The sequence below is a fragment of the Cynara cardunculus genome, assembly GCF_001531365.2.
Source record: "Cynara cardunculus var. scolymus isolate 2C chromosome LG 2, CcrdV1, whole genome shotgun sequence".
In the NCBI taxonomy this organism is placed as follows: Eukaryota; Viridiplantae; Streptophyta; class Magnoliopsida; order Asterales; family Asteraceae; genus Cynara; species Cynara cardunculus.
The window spans coordinates 65597565-65623879 of NC_037529.1; the positions used below are offsets into that span (position 1 = coordinate 65597565).

A 26315-nucleotide genomic window follows, 5' to 3' on the forward strand; every position below is an offset into this window, starting at 1 on the left:
ATGGATGGTTCTGGCTCTGTTTCTGGTTATGGTTCTTGTTCTGGTTCTGCACCAAAAGATAATGCTTCTATGCTTTCAAGTCCTTTTTCTTCTCCAAATGTCAGTGCCCTGCTCAAGATCAAGATCATTTCATGGTAATTGATCAAATTATGCAAAAATATTCAATCTTTTTGAATCTTTCATTGTTTTTACTGAATCTTGCTTTGAATTCAATCATACCCTTTCATATTTCGCTTTCTTTTTGGTTATATCTGGTGCAGGAGTCAAGAAACAGGCTTGCCGGCCTCGGTTTGTGTCCATGTTGCTGATAGAGTTTTCAATCTTCACAAGGTAAGTTTGATTAAGAAAGAGCAATAGTATGAAGTTGTAATTGGTTCTAACTTGTGAATTTTCTCTGATTCGTTCTCTTTTTACAGTATCCTTTGTTTTCGAAAAGTGGGTTCTTTATGAGAAAACTAAGTGAATCGAATGAAATTGAGCTACCACAAGATTTCCCCGGAGGACCCGAGACTTTTGAGATGATCTCGCTCTTTATCTATGGCTCTTCCACCTTAGTCGACCCTTTCAACGTTGCAGCTCTGAGATGCGCAGCCGAATTTCTGGAAATGACAGAAGAATATGGCTCGGGAAACCTCTGTGAGCGTTTCGACATATACTTGAACCAAGTTGTGTTACAGAGCTGGGAGGACACACTCATCGTCCTCCAGCAAAGCCGGTCGCTGGTCCCGTGGGCTGAAGAGCTCTTAATCGTGAGCCGCTGCATTGAATCTCTAGCCTTCATGGCTTGTATGGAGATTCTTGATCCAGAAAGAAGAAGAGACCAGCCTGTTATAACTCTAGAAACTCTAAGCACTCACAGATGGAGCTCTGAAATGGTTCAAGAAATCGTGAGCCAAGATGTGTGGATCAGAGACCTAATAGCTCTCCCATTTGGGTTCTTCAAACGGGTAATCGGGTCTTTAAGAAGACAAGGTATGAAAGAAAAGTTTGTTAGCCCGGTTGTGTTGTTCTACGCGAATTGGGTCCTTTCTGATAGAAATGGCAGCCAGAAAGATTTAGCTGTGTTACTAACAGGTGTTCTTGATTTACTTCAAATGGGAGAAAAGGGTAGTAGAGTCATTCCAGTTGGATTCTACTTCATTTTGCTCTCTAGATCACTAAAACTCAGTTTAGATAGAGAATGTACTCTAAAGTTGCAAAACCAGATTTCAGGAGTGTTGCATATGGCTCAGGTTGAAGATTTTCTTCTCCCAGAAAGTGGGATAGATGACATTCCTAGTAACATTAAGGTTACCACAATGGAAACCATCTTTTCGACCTATGTTTTGTTTAATATGTCTGCAAACAACGGCAGTCCTTCGCCTTATCATTCAGCTGTTGCAGAATTATGGGACTCGTATCTCACCCATATAGCCACTGATCCAGAAATGGGATTAAAAAGATTCATGGAACTCATTGAAATCGTGCCAACGCCAAGTAGGCAAAACCATGATCATCTTTATAGAGCATTGAACGTTTTTCTACAGGTACATTTTCTTTATTTCTGGTATCATAATCATATGCAAAAATGCAGCTTTCTTTCTAGAAAATCTTGAAAATGCTTATCAAGACTTGTTTGGCAGATGCACCCAGAATTGTCACAAGACGAAAAGAGTACAGTATGCAAATACCTAAACTGTCAGAAACTATCGCACGAGGTCTGTGTAGAAGCAGTCCAAAACGAACTGATGCCACTAAGGTTAATAGTTCAGGCACTTTTCGTTCAACAGCTAAGCACACACAAAGCATTGAAAGAATGTTCAGATTCTTTCAGATATGCACAGTGCGGAGACTTTTCAGGGAGTCTTCCAAGCTCCAGATATGCAAATTCTAGAAGCCAGAATCTGGTGGACAGTCCATGTGTTGATCTAGAAGACACAAGAAACAGGCCACTCAGTTTCTTGCTACAGACAGATTTAGTATCCCAGAAACCCGAGTTGTCCAGTAAAGATTACGAGTCTACAAGCTTCAGAATTCAAACACTCGAACAACAACTGATGACCCTGAAAAGAAGTCTTCAATTACAAAACACATCCAAGAAAAGAGAGCAAGTTTCCAAGAAAGTAGAGCCAGTGAGACCATATGGGCTAGAGGGAAGAACGATGAGCAAGAAAAGAACCCCTCTTGGACAAGTGACTAGCTGCATAGGAACTGTGAATTTTGCTTCACAAAGGAAGTATGCTAGTAGATTACTGAAGGTGTTTAGGAGATTTAGTTTGTTTGGTAGAACAAAACCGAAGAGAAAACCAAGTGTAACTGGCCTACACCCAAAATCACTGTAAAATGTTTTACAATAAGCTTTTTAGCAATCTTTGCTTCTATAAAATGAAATACTCAGCCAAATGTAAAGAAATCAAACCAAGAACATAGTTCTTCACTTGTTATATATACGTAAGAAAACCGTAACATAGTTACAATACATCAACCAACATTGGAATTTGGAAATCAAATGCTTTCTAAAACTAGAGAGATGCATAAAACCAAAGAACAAACATTGAGTTGTAACAACTAGTGGATGTTATTAAGTTACAGTTGTTAAGATTGCTTCTTGATCAGGTTCAGCCTGAAACTTATGAGATTCATCTAGCACCAGTGTAGCAGCTTTGATCACTCTCTGTCCATTAACATAATGCTGACGGCAAACAGGCATATACACATCTGCACCACCTATAAGTTCGGTTTTTGTCTCGTTGGTCTTCCTTAAGGTGAAATGGGCTCGTTTGCCACATAGTTCACATCGAGCTGTTAATTTGGTTATGGTATCCGCAAGGGGTACTAGATCAAGAACTGGACCAAAATTCCTTCTGCCAAATGGAAGTATTAGTAAAGACTAAATAGAAGTGATTGCACAAATCATGATGACAAAAAGATGATTAAACCAAAGCACCTTAAGTAATCACCATCAAGGCCAGCAACTATAACTGTTTTTCCATCATGGTCAGCAGCTTTGCAACAAAAGTCATAGAGATCATCAAAGAATTGGGCCTCATCTATGCCAATAACATCCAGCTGCCAAACATACAAGACTAATACAAATCAATAAAAACTTATTTTAACATGATATGGTCAAACATATTTGTATTATTATAACCCCAAAACAAGGAAGGTTCATCAATATAAGATTGGTATTCAAGCAAGATTCCCTTAAATTATGGGATCTGTATTATATGTTTAAAATTTTGAAAAGTATGCTACTAACAGTCTTGTGCTAGTTTAAAAACCCTAAAAGAAATTGATGACATGTACTCCCAAAGGCCATCATAAAGATCATACCTTTTCATAAGCTTCTTCTCCAAGTTTTTGTTTGAAAGATAACAGATCAGGCAGAGCCCAACATGGGTACTTATTCCCATCATGGGTTACAACTGAATCTATAGCATATCGGTTATCTTTGCTTGACTTTATCATTGCTACCTTCCTGTATATGGCAATTAACCATAAAGAAGACAGTATCAGTGTCAGATACAGCTTTATATCATCAAATCAATCAATAAACCCCCACCAATTTGATCACAATTCATCAATTTAACCAAAGAAAAAGCCACACGATATTGAAAACAATGATTCGAATCACCAAACGATATGGATACTAATGCAAATATTTCAAATTTAACATGGGTAATTCAGTTGAAGAACACATGAATGATCGATTTAAATTAATAACTTCATACAACAACTGAGTGGATCAAAACAATAAATAATTCAATTACCTGCCATTGGTTCCTTCAGATTTGATCCTGCGAAGAAGAGCTGTGGTCTTGCCAGCAAACATAGGCCCCACGATAACATGAATCTCACCGGAAGGACGAAGAGGGTGGGCGATAAGATCGAGATCGCTGTGATTAAGAGTGGGTTTCAGCGACATCTTATTGGGAAGTGGGGCGTTGTGAAAGAGGTGTGGTTTTCGATTGGGTATAAATAGAGAATGGATTAATGGAGATGTGAGTTTGATTTTTGAAGTTTGGAGGGAAGATGGAGAAGAGTTTGAAATATTTTGGTAAGAAACAAGAAACATTTTGGGAGGGAATGCAAAGATTTCCTGCGAAGGAGGGAAAGGGGAGCTCACGGCTCGGCTGTTGTTTTCTTTCATATCCTTATAGTTTAGATTAATGTCATCTTTGACCCCTTGAATTGGCCTCAGTTGCCAAAAACTCCATGTTTTAGAATGGAGTTTTTAGAATGGTACAAACGAATGACATATGCAATGATCGGGACCGAAAAGGCAAAGTTAGTAATACAATTATTTACCGTAGATATACATATTATTTCATCTTGAATGTAATACAATTTGGATCTTACATACTCTAATTTTTCTTTATTAGAGCCGATTAGTTTATCGAGACTCAACCGCTGGTCTCGATAAGTTCTTGATAGAAGATGATTTCAGTAATGTTTTCGATGGGTTCTTAGTTGGTCTCGGTAAAAGATGGCTCCGATGACTAGTTAAGGTGCCACTATATTTGGATCAATTACAGATCAATTGCTATATTTAGCTCGAAGACGAGTTAAGGCGCAACCTGGTGCCTGGTAGGAAACTGATTACAAGTCATATCGTTTTAAGAAGTAAACATATTTGATCGCAGCGGAACAATAAAAATATTGATCTATAAATGTAACACCATCAAATCTGGAAAGCGCGAATAATTTAAAATTTTCAATAATACATCAAATAACAATCCTAAAATTTAACTTAACAAATGATAAACCAAGTCTTACATACAGACTAAGTCGAGGTTGGGTATTAGTGAAACTCAAATACAGTCATTATCTTCAAACACGAAAGACGTCACCGAATAACTAGATTCTTCTTAGGTATCTAACTAGCACTCAAATCGTCATGGTGTCGCTAGTACCAAACCGCAACGACGATATGATGCACATGTCAACAGATAAAAAGGTTAGGCTTAAGCCTGAACACTTATTGAGTTCAAACAATTTTCATCATAATTATAAAACAGTACAATTGAAAGATTGTTCATTTAAAACATAATTTTCAAATGAAATGCGTTTATCATAAAAAACAACTTCTTTTCAAAATTCACTGTTTTCGTGATGAAAAGCTCTAAATCAAAATACTCGTTCAATATTAAATCAAAACCAATTCTTACTCAAAAAACGTAAATGAGGTTTAATATCCAACTATTTTAAACATGGATAAAAACTCTATTATTTAAAGATGCTCGAGATGGGAATACGGTTCAATACCCAAAACCATAAATAAATGGAAAACACTCCATACTCGAAACAACGCCGAAAATGAAGATAATACTATATCCGAAAATCATTCGATGACGTGGGAGACCTGTATCCATCAAATGTGGCTAACACCTAAGTAACATACAAGCAACGTTAACGAGCCTCAACTAGGGATCATATGATCATCAAGTTCAACTCTTCGAGTCTATAGTTTAAGTCCCCCGCTAATAACCTAAACAGGCTCTTTTTGTTATAAATGACAGTCACTGACGGATTATACGGTCATCAAGTTCAACTCTTAGAGTATGTATTTCAAGTCCACTGCTACTGATCATACGGTCATCGAGTTGAACTCTTCGAGTTTGTACCTCAACTCCTCTGTTACATATGAGTTTTTAGCAAAAATACATGGATACCGGTCTCATCCCAAACCATCAAACTGACTCATATGCCTATGGATTTGTTGCAGTACGTTTTAAAATTACACAACAGTAATTGAATTACTAACACACTAAAAACGTGTAGTGTATCAAATAAAATATCATAACTGTATATAAACTCCAAAGGCTAGACAAAGAGCAAATGAACTAGACAAGTGTCCCCCAAGACCCATTTGAGTCAGAACCGAGCCAAAGCTCAACAACACGATTGACTATTCAATAAAAGTCATTGTAAATTGTAAAATCGCCCAGGAGGTTTTATGCGACCCTGGATGCGAAGTAGGTCGCATGCCAGGTCGCCGGTGCCTAAAATCACATCCAAACTTCATATATGTAACCTCGTATGCAACTCATGTCGCATGCCTGGTCGCCTAACTTTATGCCTTAAAATCCCAACTTCATTTTGACATTCCAGTGAGTAAGGCGACTTCGGTCACGTCCCAAGCCGAATGCCAATTCGCTAGGACCCATTTGATGCCCGAAAATCCTCGTTTTCGCTATTCTTTTGACCCCACAATAATCTGAAGTAAATAAATACGGTTAGACCCCAATAACTCAGCATTAATACATCAAATGTAATTATAGATAATATACATAAACCCCAAACAGTACAAGTTGGTCGGGTTGATATTTTGGTATATTAAAATATTTTGCTATATTTCCTACCTTGAATATGTTGTTTTCTCTACTCATAATTCTTTTTTTTTATCATCAATCATTTGGTATAACTTATCCATGCTCTTTAAGTATATCACATTTAACTACTTTTCTCAATTGCATATATATATATATATATATATATATATATATATATATGTTCCTATTTACTGAACATACGAAAAATCATGTGAAAATAGAAGTGTAAGAAGATATTTGGACCTTTGATCACTTTTAATTAATGTTGATCTAATGGTTCATATTAACTCCTAAAATAAACCATAAATTAGTTTAGAAGGATATTTTTTAATTGGTTTTTAATTAGAATTGATTCATGGGTAGAAATCCCTTCTTACCCCTCTCACGATAACTACTATTCTTACCGAAAACCAACTCCTGAACATATATACAATGTTATATAGAAATGGTGAAGAGATTAAAATATATGTATATGACATTGGTTACAGGATGATGTAATTGTCTAGTGTACATATTAATAAGAACTTAACAATAATTTTAAATCCAAAAAAATAAAAGGATATCGGGTACATCGGGTTGAGTTAGATTTAAATGACCGTACCTCAATTCCAATCCAATATCTATGGTTTGATTACAACTCGATTAGACGTCGGGTGGTTGCTTTGAATTAGGTTATTTCACATTCGATTATGTAGGTTGGTCGGGTTTTTGAGCACCCCAACATCTAAGGGTATCTTCAACATATTTTTTATAATTTTTCTAATATCGAGAATCAAAAGTCAATTTTTTTAAAAAGAATTACATTCAACTTCAATAGATTCTCTATTTTAAATATTTCAACATCTATCATATTATTAAAATATTCTATAAATTTATCATCTCAATGAATTTTAATTTTTTTTAAATGATAATAATTCAATTGATAGGAACAAATAAAAAGTTAAATTAATTTTTATCTATTAAATTTTATTTAGTTTTATTTATTTTAAATAACACTATAGAATAAAATTAAAATAGGAAAAAAAAAACCTATTTTCTTTATTTTGAAGAGATGACCATAAAAAAGAGATTATACTAACCATTGTAGAATACGTTTCAACTTCATTTTTAAATGTAAAATTGATAAAATCTAGAGAGCTGTTATTCATAAATTAGAAGGATACTTGTGCGATATAGCATAATGCATTTTGATTTTAATGTTTCGTTTTTTTTTTTTGTCTCTGTTGATGTTATAACACGGTTTTATGTGGTTTTGATAAAGTGATAATGTTTTTATATTTGAATAAAATATAAATTTGAATATCTCATAAAAAAATGAAAAAATATATCGATATTATTATCAATTAACTATTTAAGAGTTTACATTTTTTATTATAATTTAATATAGATGTAATAACAAAGTAATTTGTTTTCGATTTAATAATATAATTTTTTATAAACATAATAATTAAGTCATCTGTTAGAACTCAATGATTATTCTAATTATATTTTAGATTTTTTTATTTAAAATGAGATGTTTATCTTGTATTTGATTATATTTATTTGCAGTTTGTTACACAAATTCAAAATGGAGCTTTGATAAGTCGTACTTACACACAATTTACTTATAATCTTGAATTTTAAGTAATATACATCAATAAACAATATTTGATGCATAAAAATGATTTTTATTTTTTTTATCAAATGTTCTACAACATAATATAAATATGAACAAAATATTAAAAGAGACCATTCAACTTTTCGATAAATATTATTTAAATTGATTTTGACCTTAAAAAATAAAATACCTTAATGCCTTTCAATTCAATTTTATTATTAGATATAAAATAATACAATATCCAAAAGTATTCTATATAAAACATAAAAAATAATTAAACTTTATAACTATCTTTTTGTTGAGGGTTTGCATATATGTTCTATACTATTTTGTGTTTTTAATAATAGATTGTATTTAATGTATATATACATATAAAAGGTCAGATTCATGAGAAAATCGTAAAGAAATGAAAAACTAAAAAATACTCTGATAACCGTTCATCTGAATGCTATGCACACGTGTATGAAAACTTAAAAACAACTTCAATTACTTATATGCACATGTGTATACTGTCCAGATCAACAGTTACCAAAGTGTTAGTCAATTTTTTTTTTAATTTCTTTGGGGTTTTCTCCTAAACCCCCCCCCTCCTCTTCTCTCTATATATGTATGTATCAAATGCGTATATGATAAAATCCGTCCTACCACACACAAATACGTGAGTTCATCCCTCCTTGCCCCAATGGCTTATCTCATTCTCTTTTCTTTATCCTTATCGTCGAATGTCAATCAAGGTAATTCATAAATACATAAATAAAATGACATCATTAAGTATGAGAAACAGAAACAACGATGAATTATAAACCATTTGAACGAAAACTTTGATTCCCAAAATACATTTATGAAAGCAACAATTTTCAAGAAAATGGATAGATGAGCAAAACCCTATTTTTATTAAGTTGATGCGAATATTTCACTTAATATATCTTTTGGGGAAAATATGTATGGTGAAAATAGGGTGCATCTCTTTTCTTAATGAATTGATGTAGAAATGAGAACCATAAGAAGCAATAGCAACCGTTGATGAGGCAAGAATGGGGTGTGAAGGGCAGCATCCATGTGGGTCCATGGGGTACCCATGCATGCACATACATGGGATTGCAACGAAAGATTTTCCCAATAAGTCTATAAAGGTCGAGTCGGAGGACAAGCAATCCTTCCATTTATCAGATCGAACACCCAAAAAAGTTTTATCTTTTTTTGTTTTCCCTTTTCTTCTCTCAAACTACCACACATTACACATATTCACCATACCCAAAAAATTAACAAAAATAAAAGAGAAATAATTAATTTTCGGCAAATTTCTCATTTTTATATATGTAGAAGAAGAGAAACTCGCATCAAAGATTTCTTTGTTTGAGACATATTCCTCTTTCTTTAATTATTTCGAACAAATTTTGAATTTTGAATAACCAAGAAACACAAAGGGGGCAGTATTGAGGAGGATGAACGTGCCCTCGGTTCTTATTGTGCCTCCTCTCAGATCTTAATTGCTTTTTGTCAAGATTTATCATCTGGGTGTTTCTTCAATTTGGTGGGTTTTTGTTAAAGATTTGGGTGATTGTTTCTTTTTCTGGTTAGTTTTGGGAAAGAGAGAGAGAGAGAAAGAGAGTATGTTTCTCGATTGATCGGCTGATTGATTGTGTTTTATTTTAAATTTCTTTCGCCCCCTTTTCAGGAGACCCTGAATTGTTGTAAGATTGGTCATCGTCGAAGGATCCGATGTTTTCTGATTGAATCGACAATACCCAATTCTTATCGGGAATACTAATCTGCGTGTTCTTCAAAGTAAGGTATATTGCTTTTAATCTGGACTATCTTGATCTACATTTTCACTTTATGGACTCGGAATCTTTACCGGATTAAAGTCTGAATTTTGATGTTAATTTTAAATTTATTCTGGAATTCATTTTGCTATATTTCGGATCGAGTTGTATGCTATGTCTTTACATCTCATTCTCTTCCTGTTTGGATTGATAGCGATAATTTGGAATTTGTGAAAATTTTGTTGTAATTTGGGTTTTTGCTTGATTGCTTTTGGTGTCTAGAAAATGCAATCTGATCTTGGCAAGTTATTTATCGGTGGGATATCATGGGACACAAATGAAGAACGTCTGAAGGAGTATTTTAGTAGTTATGGTGAGGTGTTGGAAGCTGTAATTATGAAAGATCATACCACTGGCCGTGCCCGTGGTTTTGGTTTCGTTGTCTTTGCTGATCCTGTTGTTGCTGAGCAAGTCACCAAAGAGAAACACAACATTGATGGTAGAATGGTAAGTCTTTTTCAATCTAAATCCTTAATTCAGATTCAACAAGTTAATTAATTGTTTATTTTTCCAAAACTATTATGCATAGATGTAGTAAATTGAGTTCTTGTGATATTCTTTTGTTATTTCAGGTTGAGGCAAAAAAGGCTGTTCCTAGGGATGATCAAAGCACCATGAGTAGAAACAGTAGTAGCTTTCAGGGTTCTCCTGGTCCAGGACGAACAAGAAAGATTTTTGTAGGAGGTTTAGCGTCCACAGTCACTGAGGCTGATTTCAAGAGGTACTTTGAGCAATTTGGAACTATTACGGATGTTGTGGTTATGTATGATCATAATACACAGAGGCCTAGAGGTTTTGGATTCATTACTTATGATTCAGAGGATGCAGTAGACAAAGTTTTGTTGAAAACTTTCCATGAGCTCAACGGTAAAATGGTTGAGGTCAAACGTGCAGTCCCAAAAGAGCTTTCACCTGGTCCAAGCCGAAGTCCACTTGGTGCATATCCTTATGGTTTGAGCCGAACCAGTAGCTTTCTTAATGGCTACAATCAAGGAGCCTATTCTCCAAATGCAGTTGGAGTTGGTGGTTATGGTGTTAGGATGGATGGTAGATTCAGCCCGATTCCTTCTGCTAGAAGTGGGTTTGCTACATTTGGTTCTGGATATGGAATGGGATTGAACTTTGAACCAGGGATGAGTGGTAATTATGGTGGTGGCACCAACTATAATAGTACTCTGAGCTATGGAAGGGGAATGAACCCTTATTATGTTGGGAATTCAAATAGGTTTGGGAGTCCTATTAGTTTTGATGGTGGAAATGGAGGGAATACTTCTTTCTTTAGTTCAAATCCTCGAAATTTATGGGGTAATGGAGGGCTTAACTATGGATCAAATTCCACAGGTTCGAGTGGTTATGTAGGATCCGGAAGTGGGGTCATTGGTGGCGGAATCTTGGGGAACACTGGGCTTAACTGGGGTTCTTCTCCTATTTCACCTCAAGGTGGCGGAAATGGTTCTACACAGAGTGCGAATCTTGGTTATGGAGGTGGAGATAACAGTTATGGTTTAAGAGGTGCAGCTTATGGAAGAAATGCTACTACTAATGGGGTTCCTACATCATCATACGCTGCATCTAGTGTAGGTTATGATGGGCCTTTTTCAGATTTCTATGGTGGTAGTGGCTCAGTCTATGGGGGAGACCCAACTTGGCGGTCAACGAATAACGAGCGAGAGGGGTCTGGTTCATTTGGAGGGTATGGGCTAGGCGGTGGAGGTTCTGATGTCCAGACTAAAAGTTCTTCTGGTTATGTTGGTGGTTATAGTGTTGCTAAGAGACAGGAAAACAGAGGTATGGTCTCTCATTCAACCCTGTACATATGTGTCTGTATTTGATCCTAGCTATTTAGTATTTTCATGCTCAAGGGTATGCCACATTAATAGTCTAGATATGCCTTTATGGGTGCGTTTGGTGTGTAGACGACTGGACGGGCGAGAGTGAGATAGGTGGGTGAAAGAATTGTGGAAGTTTTAGGGTTTTAATTTGACATGGGTAGTTTAGTAATTTACCAATCTTGTCACATCTCCCAGTTTTTGTTCCATGTGACAAAAAAATGCATTTTAGTCTCACTCAGGTCATGTCCTGTCGCAGTCTAATGTCTTCGCCAAATGTGTGGCAACAAATTTTTGTACTGTACTGTCCCGTCTTGCATACCAAACGCACCACAAAAAGAACAAATGCGTAATCATGTAAAGAGAACAATCCACAGATAATTAAAAATTATCTTAAAACACTACTTTTGGTCCAGGAAAATCTGAAGTAGAATTCATCTTTTTTGCATAGTTATATGAGGATGATAAACATGGCATTATTGCTGCTTGATATCTATCAGAGCGATATATAAATGGGCATAAGTAGCATGCTCTGAACTTCCCAAACAATTGTCACTAGAAACTAATCATAAAATGGACTTACCCGATCTATATCTTGGTTCATTAATCATTGTATGCTGCTGTTTGCATAGTAGTTGCTGATATGTGAGCATGTTAGGAATGAAATTCTATGTAAAATTGTATTCGTCTTGAAAGATAAAATTGTCTATAATTGTAGAAAAGTCGTCGTGTTTGACTTTTATTAGAGATGTTTGGTTGTTTCATAGTGTCAGTTAGTATTTTCTGGTAGCTGCATTCATTTATGTTCTCCATGAGCATATTAAAGTATTAGAAGTTACTCTGGTCGTCACAGTTTGACTACAAAAATGCACAATATTGCCCCTATTAGATGGCTTCCTATATGAAGAAGTTGAGCATCTTACTGAAAGACCCCAACCATATTATATTGTCCCTCTCTTTTGTAGATTGACAAGTATGGCATGACTCCATGGGAATAATACTTTCTGTTGTTAGTTTGAAGTATTTTTCAATTGAAAACCACACATATTAATGTCATACGAGACCCCCTCTGCAAATTGTATTAAAGGGTGTATATGTACACACAGACATATATCGGAACGCCTCCATACATGATATTAGAATGACCCTTTTGCTCCAACAATTTATCATCTTTTGGTTAGACGACAAGAAAACACACTATGTGGGCTTCGGCATCCTGCATATAATCACTACTTGCAACCTGACCATGATGCCTCTAGCGAATTATTCATATTTTAAACGGTCATTATGTGGGGTAATTCGACATGTCTGGTTTGTTTCTTTTCATCTTTCCTCTATCCAAGTGGCAGAGAGACTGCTTCCTTGAAGATGACCCCCAGCTTGGCAATGGAAGTAGAAGGAAACATGAGTGATAGAGAAAGGTGAAAAAAGCTGCAAGAGAGTGTGCAAATATGCAGTAGGTACAGTAAATAGAAAAGCTAGTAGGAACACATAGGTGAGAACACAAAATGCAGAACTGACAACTACTAGGGCAAGATCCCCTCCTTTGAACCATCTTATGGCGTTCGCTAGCCTATCTATCGGGCCCTGAGTTCTTCCCTCCTCTACCCTAGCTACTTGTCCATACTAATATCTGCAGTCTGCGATCCTAGTTCTACGTCTTTAAGAATTCCTATCAAATGCCATGTCCTTGGAAGGCTTTAGCGCCGCCATGTCCAGCCTCAGCTACTTGGCCCGCATCCTCCTCCGGCTGCTTCTCCCTCTCATCCCCTCAAATGTTATGCTTTCCACCCTTCTCACTGGTGTCGATAAATGTCTCCTTTTAACGTGGCAAACCATTGCAATCTTCCCTCTCTATATTTATCCCTTATAGACATAACTCCTAGCTCTTCCCGAGAACATCTTTTCGACATTCCGTCCAACATGGTCAGAGCACAGGCTAAACATCCTCGTTTCTGCAACTTCCAACTTCGGGACCGTTTACCATATGCTTACCGGCAAGAGTTACCACACTCACTTACTTTAGCTGGTAACATCTCCCTCCTTGTGAATCATGGAGCTTAAATACTTAAAACTGTCCTTTTGAGGTATCATTTTCTCCCCAATTTTGACTTCCACTGCTTCATTGTTACACTCCCTACTGAAATTGCAGTATAGGTATTTGGTCGAGTGGCTAATGCGAAATCCATAGGTCTCCAGTGCCACCCTCCACTGCTCTAAACTAACAGTTATTTGAAGGTCATACTTTCGGGCTTAATAACTTCTTGATTAGTTTCTTTAAACAATAATTTAAGAAAATCTACAAAAACACCACTGAAAAACATCTATGAGACCCAATTGGAGACAAAAAATCTGCAAGATGTTATTGAAGAAATCTGTAAAACAAGATTGAATTTCATAATCATTCATGTTTTGTGTAGACTATCCAACTGAACCAGACCAATAAAGCCCGGTATATCCCAACTGAAGGTAGGGTCTTTGAGGGGGGGGTATCCTTTTCAACATAGTCCTGCTGCTAATCCACCTCAACAACTTCATATCCAACTTAAATAGAAACTTAAGTAGGCTAATGAATTAAGCACAAAGAAATTCCAAAGGATGCTGACACTGAATGGTGATATATCCACATTAGTTAAATTTGCTGATAAAGTATAAATTAATACCAACAACGACCACCACCATTGCCACGATTGTCACCACGGCTACACAAGCCACTAAGAGCATACGCCAACCACTTTTAGCCATCATTTTCAAGTGTTTACTGGATTCAAATTGCATAAAGCTCAATGCTTTTCAAGTTATAATATGTATAGCTAAAGTTTGTGTTTTTGGGTGGCACAGGAATCACTGGGTAGTAGGATGGATGCATGAAGTTTGATATGTGAATTTTGGTTACTTTTGTTGTTTAGCAGCCAGCAGCAGCAGCTTCACCTGAAAAGGGGTTTGGCTATCATCTTCTCCAGAGCTGAGCTAACTTGAGTGCAGTAGAAGGAAGGAAGGAAGGAAGGAAGGAAGGAAGGTTTATAAGTAATTTTTGTTTTTATGGATTGAATTTTTATGAGTTGTTACATTTTTGAGTGAGATGTAAAATTGGTTTGCGGCGTATAGTCAAAAAAATGTGTCATCTTGCATCTCTTTGCAAGTCAACAAGGTTCGGGTTTTTTTGTTTTCCTTGTATCAGAGTTTTATATTTGGTTTTGTACCAGGATGGCTTCTTGATGATTTTACTGCTAGTGAGGGTGGGTTCCCATGAATAAGTAAGTTACCTTAACTCTCTGATTGCTTTTTGCTTGCATGGATTATTGATCGAGTTTGAATCCCCCCCTTTTCGACCCACGATTCAAATCCAGATGTTTTAATGTGCAATATATATACATATAGATGAGATTGTTGTGGGTTTGAGGATTGGTGTTATGGTGAATTAGGGGATTGCTTTCTGGCATATTTGGATGATATGCAAAAGTGGTCTGTTTATGGTTACATAAAAGTGGATATCCAAGGAGGAATAAAAATCCCCTGGTGGCTACGGAGGTTCAAATGTGGTAACTTTGCGCTATCTGTAAAGCAGGTAGTCGTCCTGGGAGTAGTCGGTTCGCATAGCAGATTGGATATCCAGGTTAATAAAAAAAAGTGGTATGTTCATGATTATGAGGATCAAAGGTTGTTTCTAGTTTTGAAACCTCTTCTAACTTTTATGGTCAAATAAGGTAATCTTTGTGATTCTTGTCTTTTGGTGAAGGATTTCAAGATTTTGCTTTGCATGCCCAAGAGAGAAGTGATGGTTCATGGAGTAGAGTCACCATGTCCGGTTATAGTCACCGGTGCCAATAACCGGTTAAGCCGGTCCCCTGGTTATAACCAAATATGGTTTCAAAATACGTAACTAGCTGGTTATAGGATCTTGATTAAATTAATCCTTCGAAAAATTCAAATTATGAAAATAACCTATAAAAAATCATATTTCAAAAAATGCCCCCTCATTTAACATTACACACTGCTTGGTGTATAGGAGGTTTTTTTTGCAATTTTTTTTTTTAAATATGATGCGACTCCTTGGATATGACGATGGTTGATGGTTTAACACCAGTTGATACTTAATGCGGTAAAATGGTCCATTCTTAACATATTTTAATATGTTTTAATATAAATAAACATATTTTTAATATAGATAAACATATTTATTTATTATTATAATAATTTATTAAGACTTAATGGTTATAACGTATAATTATTTTCTATAATTAATAAATATTATAGAAAATAATTATATATTTATTATTTATTAATTATAGACAATAATTATATATTATAATCATTAAATTTTAATAAAATATAATAATAATAAATAAATATGTTTATTTATATTAAAATATATTAAGAGGTGTGCCCTTTACACACTAAACATCAATCGATGTTAAACCATCTCAATCGCTGTCATATCAAATGAGTTACACCATCAAATTAGAAAATATTTTTTTTTGTAAAAAAGCCTTCCTATGCTAAATGAGGGGCCATTTTTTAAAATATGATTTTTCATAGGTAATTTTTGTAATTTAAATTTTTTAGAAGATTAATTTAGACAAGATCACAACTTATTACCCCATTTTATTTATTTATTACACATGAATAATAAATAGATTGTAATTAATAAATTAATAAAATATAATCTAATAAATAGATCGTCAACATTCATAAAACCAAAAAAGCTAGAATCTGTATAAATGTTCGATTCATTTGGTGTCTTGTAGTTTGAGAGACTGTATTATTATGAAACGCCATTGCAATATTTTTCTCATTGCTCTTTACACTCCCAATGCTAGTTGATGACTTTTTTGTTTACCTAAATCGTCACCGTGTATTCTATCTTACCGAAGTTAGCACTATATATGTCAAAATAAATTATGAAGCATAAATTTAAAATTGACGATATCGGTTATCATATACTCTACACCGACAACGTTTATGGTGGGGGTTTAAGATGGCGTCAAGCGTGAATATTGGTGACAAGTTCGTAAAATATTTCATTACTTTTTTTTTCTTGTTGGTCTTACTATTTTACTCTAGTTTTTGACGTTCTGAATTCCTTTAGCTTCTCCGTCATTATATGAATATGTTTAAGTACAAAACAACTAGTTCGTGGAGGTGGCAAGCACGTTTGGGATTCACGGTTACTGATTGCAAAGCCTTTGATACGAACGGTCCCTTTTGAGCAGTCCTTTTTATATTCGAATTGAGGTATCACAAAGACTCTTCTTGTAACCTTGCAACTTCCACAACTCCTGTCACTGTTGTGGGTTTAAAGGCTCGTACTATTGGTTTAACAGCAGGTCAGAAGCCCCTACTGAAACTATCTAGAATATAAGGCTCAGGTAACACATGATTATTTTGCATCATAATTACCCTTAAATCATCAAACTCGTCTATATAAACCTTTAAAGAATCATGTTGTTGTAGGTTACTGAATCGCTCCACAACATTTACTCCAAATTCATCTTTAAATCGAGTATTGAGATCTATGACAAAATCGCTCCAATCAACATTTCTTCTAACAGAAACAGACAGGTAACTGGAAATCCAATTGATTAATATTTATATAGCACAGGGGCGTGTTACGTGTGAGTATGGTTTCAGATAACACAAATGTTTAAATGAAAAGTATAGGGTGTGTCTGTAAAAAAAGAAACTTTAGTGTTTAAAATGCAATGATATGAAGACTACAGGGACGAATAAGGGTGGTTTAAAGAATTGTGTGGGTATTGTGTAAATTTGAAATGCTATATAAAGGGAAAAAGAGAAAAAGAAAAGGATCATACCTATTGCGGGTCTTCTTTGTGTCTGCAACTGCAAGTATAGATCTTCCTCGCTGGCCCCTTTGTCGTCGGTTGATTCCTTTGCTCCGGCGACAAAAGTTATCGTGTTCTGACGTCAAATAAGCAAGATATAACTGTATATATATAAAGAAGATCTTTGTTTCTTCGTTTCTCAGGTAATTACCGAATGATTCAGCAAAGTTTTGTGAAGGTTTATTGTTAGTCGATTTGTTTTAACTTCGAGAGTTCAAAACTTGAAAGTCGTTTACAATACAATATTTTTTCTTGTCGATTGTCGCCTTTTTCTTTCTGATCGCCAAAGAGGAGGAGGGACTGAAGTAATGAACCCGTGAACTCTAAGTTATTACCACCAGGAATCGGAAGGCAAAATTGAATTTGTTTTTTAAATTCTGAAACTCCATATTGATATATGTTTGATCTCATCGACGCAGAGAACGCTTACGGCTAACAGTCACCAGGCTTCATTTGACCCTCAATCCTCATTGAAGAGACACGCTCACCAGTTGCCGCTGTCCGCTGCTGAAACGCCATCGACGCTCACCTCTCTCATTTTGGGTAAGCTTTTCATGGAATTCTGACATTAGGGTTTTGTTAAGCCTTATTAAAAGTTGTTTCTTGATGCTTACCCCCTTCTAATTATTACAAAGCTTCACATCTCACACACCCTCACGGTTTCACATTTGGTATGTGGTCTAAGATCGAGTTAAATGTGGGAACCAGGGTTTGAAATTTGTTGTGGGTATTGTGGGTTTACATCAATTTTGCAGTTGAAATTTGATGATTAGTTCATTTAGTTGTTGGGTTTGCCTTTAAATTGTCCCAAAGAATTGTATTAGTATGTTTGTATGTATACCCTAGAGAGAGTAAATTGACTTAAGCTGTAAGTCACGCAAAGTTAAAAAGGATTACACATAAGTTATGCTAAATGTTATCTGATATACTAAAGGATTACATAAATGGATACTGGAATAGATAATTTGAAAACCAAATGGTATGTATATATGTAAGAATACATAATTTATTTAGATGCAGAAGAAATAAAGCCACAAGGCCACAAGTGGAAGCTTAAGAAGATAAATGATGATGAGTTGTGATATCTTGTAGCAAGAAGAGTGAAAGAGAATATGACAAACTGGAAGAAGAAAAATAGTTGTTTGGTCAAAGAAATAGGGTGAGCTAAGAGGTGAGATCACAAGTGCCCATAATCAAAAGAAAAATCTCATATAGAAGCTGAAAGGAACGTAGATCGGTAACAAGGAAAGACAAGGGTGATAATTAAAGAGATTAACATTCTGTTTAGAAGAAATTGGAGGATGTATCTAGGTCACAAGAGAGGAGTATGGTAACTCCTTTTCCCACTTTAATCGTTGAAAGCACCCTGGTATAGATACAATCATTGCTTAGTTCCTCACCTTATAGAGTTTAGGTTAGTTCCTCCTAAAGTGTGAAAATTCAAAGTATAGTGAGACAAGTCACGAGTGTATTCAAGTTCTTACAAGAGATCCTACAAGTTTTCGTATTCTAAGTCTTGAATCATAGAGAACTAACCTCTCATGTTTGAAGTACATAAATACATCATATATATGTTTAGAAGTATGTGTTTCCATGAGATACCAGTTGTGGGTCAAATAATTGTACTCCAAAGTCCAAACTCAAACTAACCGTTTACATGATAGATATTTCTGAACTTTCAACTTTGGTTTAGCATTGGATTAAGTGGGAAGCCATACTACTGAGAGCACTTGTATTTACGGATTAAGGCTTCCCTAAATGTAAATCATGTCAGTTGATTTCTGTGCTCCCGCGATAAAACTCATCATGTTCTATCATCAAATAACCAAGACATAATTGTATCTATCCTAAGATGATCTTTCTTTCTTCGTTTCTCAGGTAATTACCGAATGATTCAGCAAAGATTTGTTAATGTTTATTGTTAGTCAATTTGTTTTAACTTTTGAGAGTTCAAATCTTGCGGCTTTACGGAATCTTGTTTAGTCGATTGTTGTCTTTTCGTTCTGATCAGCAAAGGGGAGAAGGGACTGAGGCCACAAACTTAGAGATATTACCACCAGGAATCTGAAGGCAAAATTTGAATTCTGAAACTCCATATGTCATCAACATTCTGGGTTAATTTTGTTTTCATTTAATAAATTTAATATGTAAATTAGCACTTGTCTAATATGTATATAACTTGGATTAATTTTTGATCTCAAAGCTGTTTACTAATATGGTTCATGTTTTAATGCTCATATGATAAAAAATCATTTACTTGTGTATATATTGATGATAATTATCATACACAAGGATATTATTGATACCAAGAACATGTAGCTGATGGTCTTGATGCCATACTACAGACATCGAATGCTCCCGAAAGAAGGTTTTCTGAACTTAATTTTCTAGTTAGGATAATTGTGAATTGTCAAGCTATGTAGCTACTTTTCTCCATCAATAATCATTATACCTACCTCGTTGATCACAATTAAAATCAGTAGCACACAGGCGAGGAGTTACTTTATGGCTGTTTGCTACTTATAATTCGTAATCATGATATTGGAACTTGAACTGAACAAATGATACAGGTGAGATTTACCTTCTCTTCTCGAATGCTAAAGCCCATTTCATGCTTTTCCCTTTTATTGTTTAGAAGGCAGCGAAAGGCAGACTACAACAAGATGGACGTCAGTGATAACCATTTTGAATCCAAAAGAATTGTTTTTGTGACTGTCGGCACAACGTCTTTTGATTCTCTTGTTAGAACTGTCGACACTGACCAGGTTAAGAAAGAGTTGTCAAAGAAAGGATATACACATCTTATCATTCAAATGGGTCGTGGATCCTATATCCCTAACAAGGTATCTTGAATTGTGGTTTCTATTGATCCTGTTTTAGTTGATTGTATGAATTTCAACTATATCTATTGGATAAAGTTCTATTCTAAGTGACTGAATAAACTTGTAATTAAGATGATAAGATTTGGTATAAAATTGTACCCTTGGACCATGGGAGATGTTTTTATCTTTCAGTAGTGTAGGTTGTTTTTTCATGGTCTCAACTCCCAATCACTTAGTTCAGCATGCACATCCAGTCAATTTATGTTTTATAATGAATATTTTCCAGATTCATCGGGTCTTATATCTTTCATAAAATGCAGTCTAGTGGTGAAGATGGATCGTTGGTTGTAGATTACTTTACTTTTTCCTCAAGCATTGCAGACTATTTGAGATCAGCATCTCTTGTCATAAGCCATGCAGGTATGACATTTAAGCTAAGGATAAATGTTATTCAATCCTATTGGTAATAATGATCATTTCTTTATATCGTTCATGCTTCTAACAAAATTATAACCGTTGATTTACTTTCTCCAAATACAATCTAGTTACTGATTTTTAGATTTAATTGCAATTTTGCACAATTTGACTTTTCAAGCAATCGGTTTGTAATTGTGCACAATAAATAGGAGCCTATGTCATATTGGTGGGGAGATGGAATGGCTCACCTCCTACTTATTACTTGGAGGTTGAAACTGCTTAATGTGTCCCGTATCTCATGTGCATGCCACCACAAGCTGGCTTGATTTGGCATGGTGAAAGATTATTTAGTATAACTTCTGAAATTCAACTTCAGACCCACGTGGTTTGAATTGTGACTGTTCAATATCTTAATGGTTCAGGATGGTACTTGAGTTTTGGAAGTAATAATCATGTCAGTTGACAGGAACTCCATTAAGAGTCGTATGTTTTGTTAAAATTTAGAGGAAAATTCATGTCATTTTGTTAAATGATTAAATCTTAACTGGCTTAGCGCAAAGTTGCATCTTTTGGTCAGAAACTTGATGGATTCAAAAAAATGTCAGCATCTTTTCATTAGAAAGTTAACAATTTTAATGGCAAAGTCACACTTTTCCGTGGAAGTCATTAGATTTGCATCTTTTCCTGTAAGCGCATTGCAACTTGCATAAATAAGTGTGATATTCTCTGATGAAATCTTTCTGTATCCTTGATATCTGTTGGGTTTTTTTCAACTATTTGTTTGGTACAATGTTGGTTCTTGTTGGGTAATGACTAGTCTAACACAGAGAGTGTTTGTAGAAGGCGGGTTTGAATACAAACACGACAAAATTTTCAGTTTAATTCTGTATGTTTTATAAAAACAAAGAATCACATATTGTTGCAGAAACGAGGAAGGGAAGACCCAACCATATATGTTACCTAAAGATGAAATAAGGCCACCGCTAATTATTGTTATTCAACAATTTTATTTAAAGACAAAGCTTTATTAGAATGTTGGAAGGCTTAGTAAGGTCAAAGTTGGTCTTCTTCTTATAGCAAACCCAAACGTGTTCTAATCTCTACATGTTGCATCATTGGCATAATCTTCAAATCTGAAGTTGGTTCTATCAATTTCACGACTGTCCCATATTGTCTTTCTTGTTTCTTATTTTAAATATCTAGAGTGAGTTTAACTACAAATTTCTGAATGATATGAACCACCGCCACACTTGCGTGTAATATTGGTAAAATGCAGAATATAACAAATATCATTACACTTATTTGGCAGGTTCAGGGAGCATATTTGAGACACTAAGGCTGGGCAAACCCTTAATAGTGGTAGTGAATGAAGACCTGATGGATAACCATCAAAGTGAGCTAGCCGAAGAACTAGCAGAGAGGAAGCATTTGTTTTGTGGTCGCCCTCAAACGCTCTACCAGGTCATTGAAGCCCTAGATTTGGATTCTATTGTTCCATACCAGTCAGGTGATGCTAGTCCGGTTGCTAAACTAATCAATAGGTATTTAGGTTTTCCTGCTGATTGATCAGAACCTGTAGATATGCTATACTATGTGTTCATTTACTGAATTCTCGGTAGATCTTTTATGTAACAAATATCTTAAAAGAGTTACTAATACTCTCCATGAGATTGCATTATGAAAATTCTCTGGGTGTTGTAGCAAACATGATTTTATATATCCGTCTTTGCGTATAACATGTATACATATAATTGTTTCAAATCTTATATGAATTTTCCGATATCCAGTTGGTGAACTTGATCCCCAAATCCCAATTGCAAATTTGTTGGAGTATCATAGATTTTATCTTTCTGGAGGCGAGTTCTTTTTCTTTCTTTTTTTACAATCTTTGATCAAGATTTGGTTTCTTGAAATCATCCATGGCGATCCTTTTGTTAATCTTCAAAATTTGACTCTATCCCCCCTCATTTCTGTTTTTACACAATTGGTACCTTGTTTTTATGATTCTTTCAAAGAAATTTCTTCTTCATTTTTATTTAACAAACTATGGGGACAAGCTATGATGAAGACACTTTGTGGTAGAATTGAAATAGCTTTCCTGAACGTTGGGGATTATCTGTTAACCTTAACAAAATGGGTACACTAAACGGTATTGCATTGAAAGTCAATAATTGACATTGTATAGCAAGTTCCTATCTAGGTTATTTCTTTCTATCCGGATAAGAAATCAAGCTCTCCTGTTGATTGAAGATTTTGCTGGGAAACAGAGTGCATTTGAGGGATATCATCCAAAACCAAGCTCCCGGCTTGCCATACTTGGTTAACAAGGGACCCACCTGCAAACGGACCCACAACAGAATAAATGGTAATCTCATTATTCGAGTACTCAGCAGTTAGACCTGAAACTTGAAAGCTAAGATCTCCGGGCAGCATTGATGGGCTATAACTTGTTATCATTGTTGGATATACTGCCATGCTCCCATTACTGTTGTGGAAAGCCACCAGTGCTTCTGACCCAACCATACCTATTTGGTTCGGGTTTATGGCCCAAGCAACCCATCCAGAGGGCCCTTGTCTCGCTCTGTATGCGATCTGGGCTTGGCCCGTGGATGAGTTGTAGGTCCAATGGAGATGGGCAGATAGATGGGGAAGATCTTGGCAAGAACTGTAGACTCTTTTGGCTGTGAATTTGTGATTTGAGCACGTTCGTGCAGGTGATATGTTGAAATTAGATGCAAGAATGTGAAAAAATAGGATGAGGCCAGAGCTTATGGTTATAGCCATTGATGGTAATAAAAAAAAGCTAGCTTATTGATCTTGTTAAAATGTAGTTATTACTTATATGGTTAGTAAGTGTATGTAGGACTGTCATGAAACTTTTGTTTCTTTTTCCCATCCATTGGCATTTATCTGGTCACTGGAGGTGTATCATGTGTGATGAACCAACTTCTTGCTTGCATCAAGACATCTTTACAGGTTGGAGGGATCAATCAGTGTGTGTTTGAGGGTGTAAATGTGTGAAAAGTTGTAGAATCTGTTGACTCTGTCCCCCAAAAGTCAACTTTATGGATTCTTTTTTCTGTATAATCTTGAAGTTTTCTATCAAAAGAAGCACTTTTAATCCAATTCTTCTGCTCTTTAGGAATGCAAAAAAAACTTAAAAAGCTGAAGGCATCTTAACTTTAAATAAGCATGTATTCAATAAGGGAATCTTGAGAAAATGATGCCATGTACCTTTACTTCTTTAGCATGATCACATGTTCACATGTGCATTGATTCAATCATTGAACACCAGCTGGGTTTTCAAACAACTTGCATAAAACACTAACAGCAGTGTCAGTGTGTGTTTGAGGGTGTAAATGTGTGAGAATTTATAGATTTTTATTGTTTCAATTCCATTTTTACAGACTTGATGAAAAATCAATGATCCCTGTGGATTGAAGATTTTCCAGCTCCATTGCATGCATTTGAGGGACCCCATTCCGATCCAAGCTCCCAACTTGCCACACTTGATTCACCACAGGTCCGTTCACAAGTGGACCCACAACCGCAAAAATTGTGATCTCATTGTTTGCATACTCTGCCGAGAGCTTCGAAACACGGAACTGAAGTTTCCTGGGCTGCATTGACGGATTGTATCCAGTGATCAATGTTGTATATGCCGACATCCTGCCTTTACTGTCGCGAAAAGCCAGCAGGGCCTGCGATCCAACCATGGCTCGTCGGTTCAGATTGATTGCCCACGCGGTCCATCCATTGGGGGTGTGTTGGACTCGAAATGCGATCTTGGCTTGTTTGGAGGATTTGAAATAGGTCCAGTGGAGATGGGCATTGAGATATGGAAGATCTTGGCAAGAAGTGAAGACCCTTTTGGATGTAAAAGTGTGGTTTGAACAGGTTTGAGCAGATGAAGTGAAGAAAAGAGAAATAAGAATGATGGAGATGAATATAATGGATGTAGAGCTTAAAACCATGGTCATTTCTTGATGGAATTCTCTAGAGTTTTAGGCTAATAATTGAGGTGGTTCTGATTTAATGTGGAGAGAGGATAGATCTGTAATTTCACCCAAGTACTAGGAATAGCACATGGGTCTAACCCATTATCAAATAAAGTAGCTTTTTTGAAGTTCCATTAACTTGTGGAAAAATTATATAAAACAATAATATATATTATCCGAGTTAGTGATTGCCAAACTGGCCCAGACTGGCCTAGGACCGCAGGAGGACCGGAACATTTACCTTCCACTAGTAAAGTGTAAATTATTAATATAGTAAAAGTTACGATTTGTCTAGATTTTTTTTGACTCAAAGCATGTCTTACATGAGTCTGAACGACAAAATATGGAGTGTGTTTTACGTTTATAAAAGAATTTTAGACTCCTGTTTTAAATCCAGGTGTTGTCAAAGCCCTTGTAGTTATGGAGATTTATTTGCCCCCTGGCTCTTCTTTAACAACTAAAAGCCTTACCGTCTGTTGGTTGACTTATGCGCCCTAAGGGGTAGACAACTTGCTAGTTAGTATGATTTTCTGTAGGGAGATAGCTAGTTAACTTTCTCTCCTGTCTTTTAAATTAAAATGAGCTTTTTTCTTACTAACGATGACTCCAGACATTCACAATTGTTCAAGGAATTAGTCGATACGTATGAACTGACCTGAAAATTCACGGTTAAAAAGAACACGTCAATCAAATGTGAAGATACTAATTAATTCTTTTATTTTTTGTACCCTTTCAAATATTATTATTTTTAATTGTAACAACTTTTCAAAGTCTACTTTCTTTTCAAAGTTTATGTGTGAAAGATCAAAACAATTATTTTAGTCATTTATGTATAACTGATTACAATTTATATTTGTTTGAACGTAAAGGGGGTGTTTTTGATTGTTTATTTAAAACAAAATATGTTTTTCTGTAAAAATTTTTATCAACTTATTATAAGTTAAAAGAGTTTAACTTCTTTAAAAATGCTTATTACTAGTGTCACACCAAAATAAGTCATAATAAAATTTTATATTTTATTTAAATATTTTAAATGTTTTTTTTAACCTGAATATCCAACTCGCTTTACAGATAGCCTGGAGTCATCGCATTTGAAACTCCGTGGCCACAAAAGGATTTTTATTTCTTTTTGGATTTGAGCCTAAAACCTCCTGATACTTTTAATATTTGGAGAAAGTTCAAACCAATAAGACACCAATCTTATGGTTTTATTTTAAATGTTGTTTAGAGAAAAAGAAAAGAAAATGGTTCCAAGTGGGGGTGGGATACGACCATTTGTCACTTGTCAAGCAAAGCCGGCTCCAAGCATTTCAAACCGTGTCCAAGACATAATATTCAAACGTCAATTAATTAATTAATTATCAAATATTGACGTATTTATTATATCATAATATCTAATTTATTTTTAAATATTTTAACAAAAAAAAAAAAAAAATGAAAGCGCGGGTCTAACATTTATTAGTCGTTTTCTTTTATTATTATGGGGTTTTGACTTTGGATCAAGTCCGAATGTGGATCGGGTCCTGGTCCAAAAGCAACCGACTTGAAGCATCAGTTAACGACTACTTTGGAACTTCTAGAAGCTTTTTCCTCCTCCGTACGATTCGTTAGGTTTGGTCAACATTGAGAGTTGTTGACCTCTTGGATTATTTGAATTAGAAAAAGATCATTT

At 35.3% G+C, this 26315-nt stretch overlaps 5 protein-coding genes across 7 annotated transcripts; 3 read left to right on the plus strand and 2 right to left on the minus strand.

The window, feature by feature from the left end:
- On the plus strand, positions 1-2351 carry LOC112506312 (BTB/POZ domain-containing protein At5g48130). The gene is made up of 4 exons (XM_025110320.1): positions 1-134; positions 210-330; positions 417-1526; positions 1623-2351. The coding sequence occupies exons 1-4, from the start codon at positions 1-3 to the stop codon at positions 2319-2321; spliced, it is 2064 nt and encodes a 687-aa protein (XP_024966088.1). The 3' UTR covers positions 2322-2351.
- Positions 2352-2400: 49 nt separating this feature from the next.
- On the minus strand, positions 2401-3935 carry LOC112505848 (thymidine kinase). The gene is made up of 4 exons (XM_025109884.1): positions 3750-3935; positions 3313-3457; positions 2927-3048; positions 2401-2843 (listed from the first exon to the last, which is right to left on the minus strand). Exons 1-4 carry the CDS (start codon positions 3902-3904, stop codon positions 2561-2563), a joined length of 705 nt encoding a protein of 234 aa, XP_024965652.1. The 5' UTR covers positions 3905-3935; the 3' UTR covers positions 2401-2560.
- A 5390-nt stretch (positions 3936-9325) lies between these two features.
- Positions 9326-14831, plus strand: LOC112507064 (heterogeneous nuclear ribonucleoprotein 1-like). The gene is made up of 5 exons (XM_025111470.1): positions 9326-9442; positions 9587-9701; positions 9957-10181; positions 10307-11522; positions 14405-14831. Exons 3-5 carry the CDS (start codon positions 9960-9962, stop codon positions 14416-14418), a joined length of 1452 nt encoding a protein of 483 aa, XP_024967238.1. The 5' UTR covers positions 9326-9442; positions 9587-9701; positions 9957-9959; the 3' UTR covers positions 14419-14831.
- A 2541-nt stretch (positions 14832-17372) lies between these two features.
- LOC112505704 (UDP-N-acetylglucosamine transferase subunit ALG13 homolog) lies at positions 17373-23956 on the plus strand. Of its 3 annotated transcripts, none has more exons than XM_025109643.1 (7): positions 17373-17549; positions 17826-17949; positions 20042-20249; positions 20549-20648; positions 21955-22186; positions 22913-23010; positions 23360-23956. In XM_025109643.1, exons 3-7 carry the CDS (start codon positions 20070-20072, stop codon positions 23389-23391), a joined length of 642 nt encoding a protein of 213 aa, XP_024965411.1. In that variant the 5' UTR covers positions 17373-17549; positions 17826-17949; positions 20042-20069; the 3' UTR covers positions 23392-23956. The 3 variants fall into 3 exon arrangements, with proteins under 3 accessions (XP_024965411.1, XP_024965412.1, XP_024965413.1); XM_025109644.1 differs by having other exon boundaries at positions 17385-17549; positions 20045-20249; XM_025109645.1 differs by lacking the exons at positions 17373-17549; positions 17826-17949; positions 22913-23010; positions 23360-23956 and having other exon boundaries at positions 20027-20249; positions 21955-22378.
- Positions 23957-24008: 52 nt separating this feature from the next.
- Positions 24009-24615, minus strand: LOC112505705 (cytochrome b561 and DOMON domain-containing protein At5g48750-like). Its single transcript, XM_025109646.1, has one exon. The coding sequence runs from the start codon at positions 24359-24361 to the stop codon at positions 24047-24049; it is 315 nt and encodes a 104-aa protein (XP_024965414.1). The 5' UTR covers positions 24362-24615; the 3' UTR covers positions 24009-24046.
- Positions 24616-26315: the final 1700 nt, after the last annotated feature.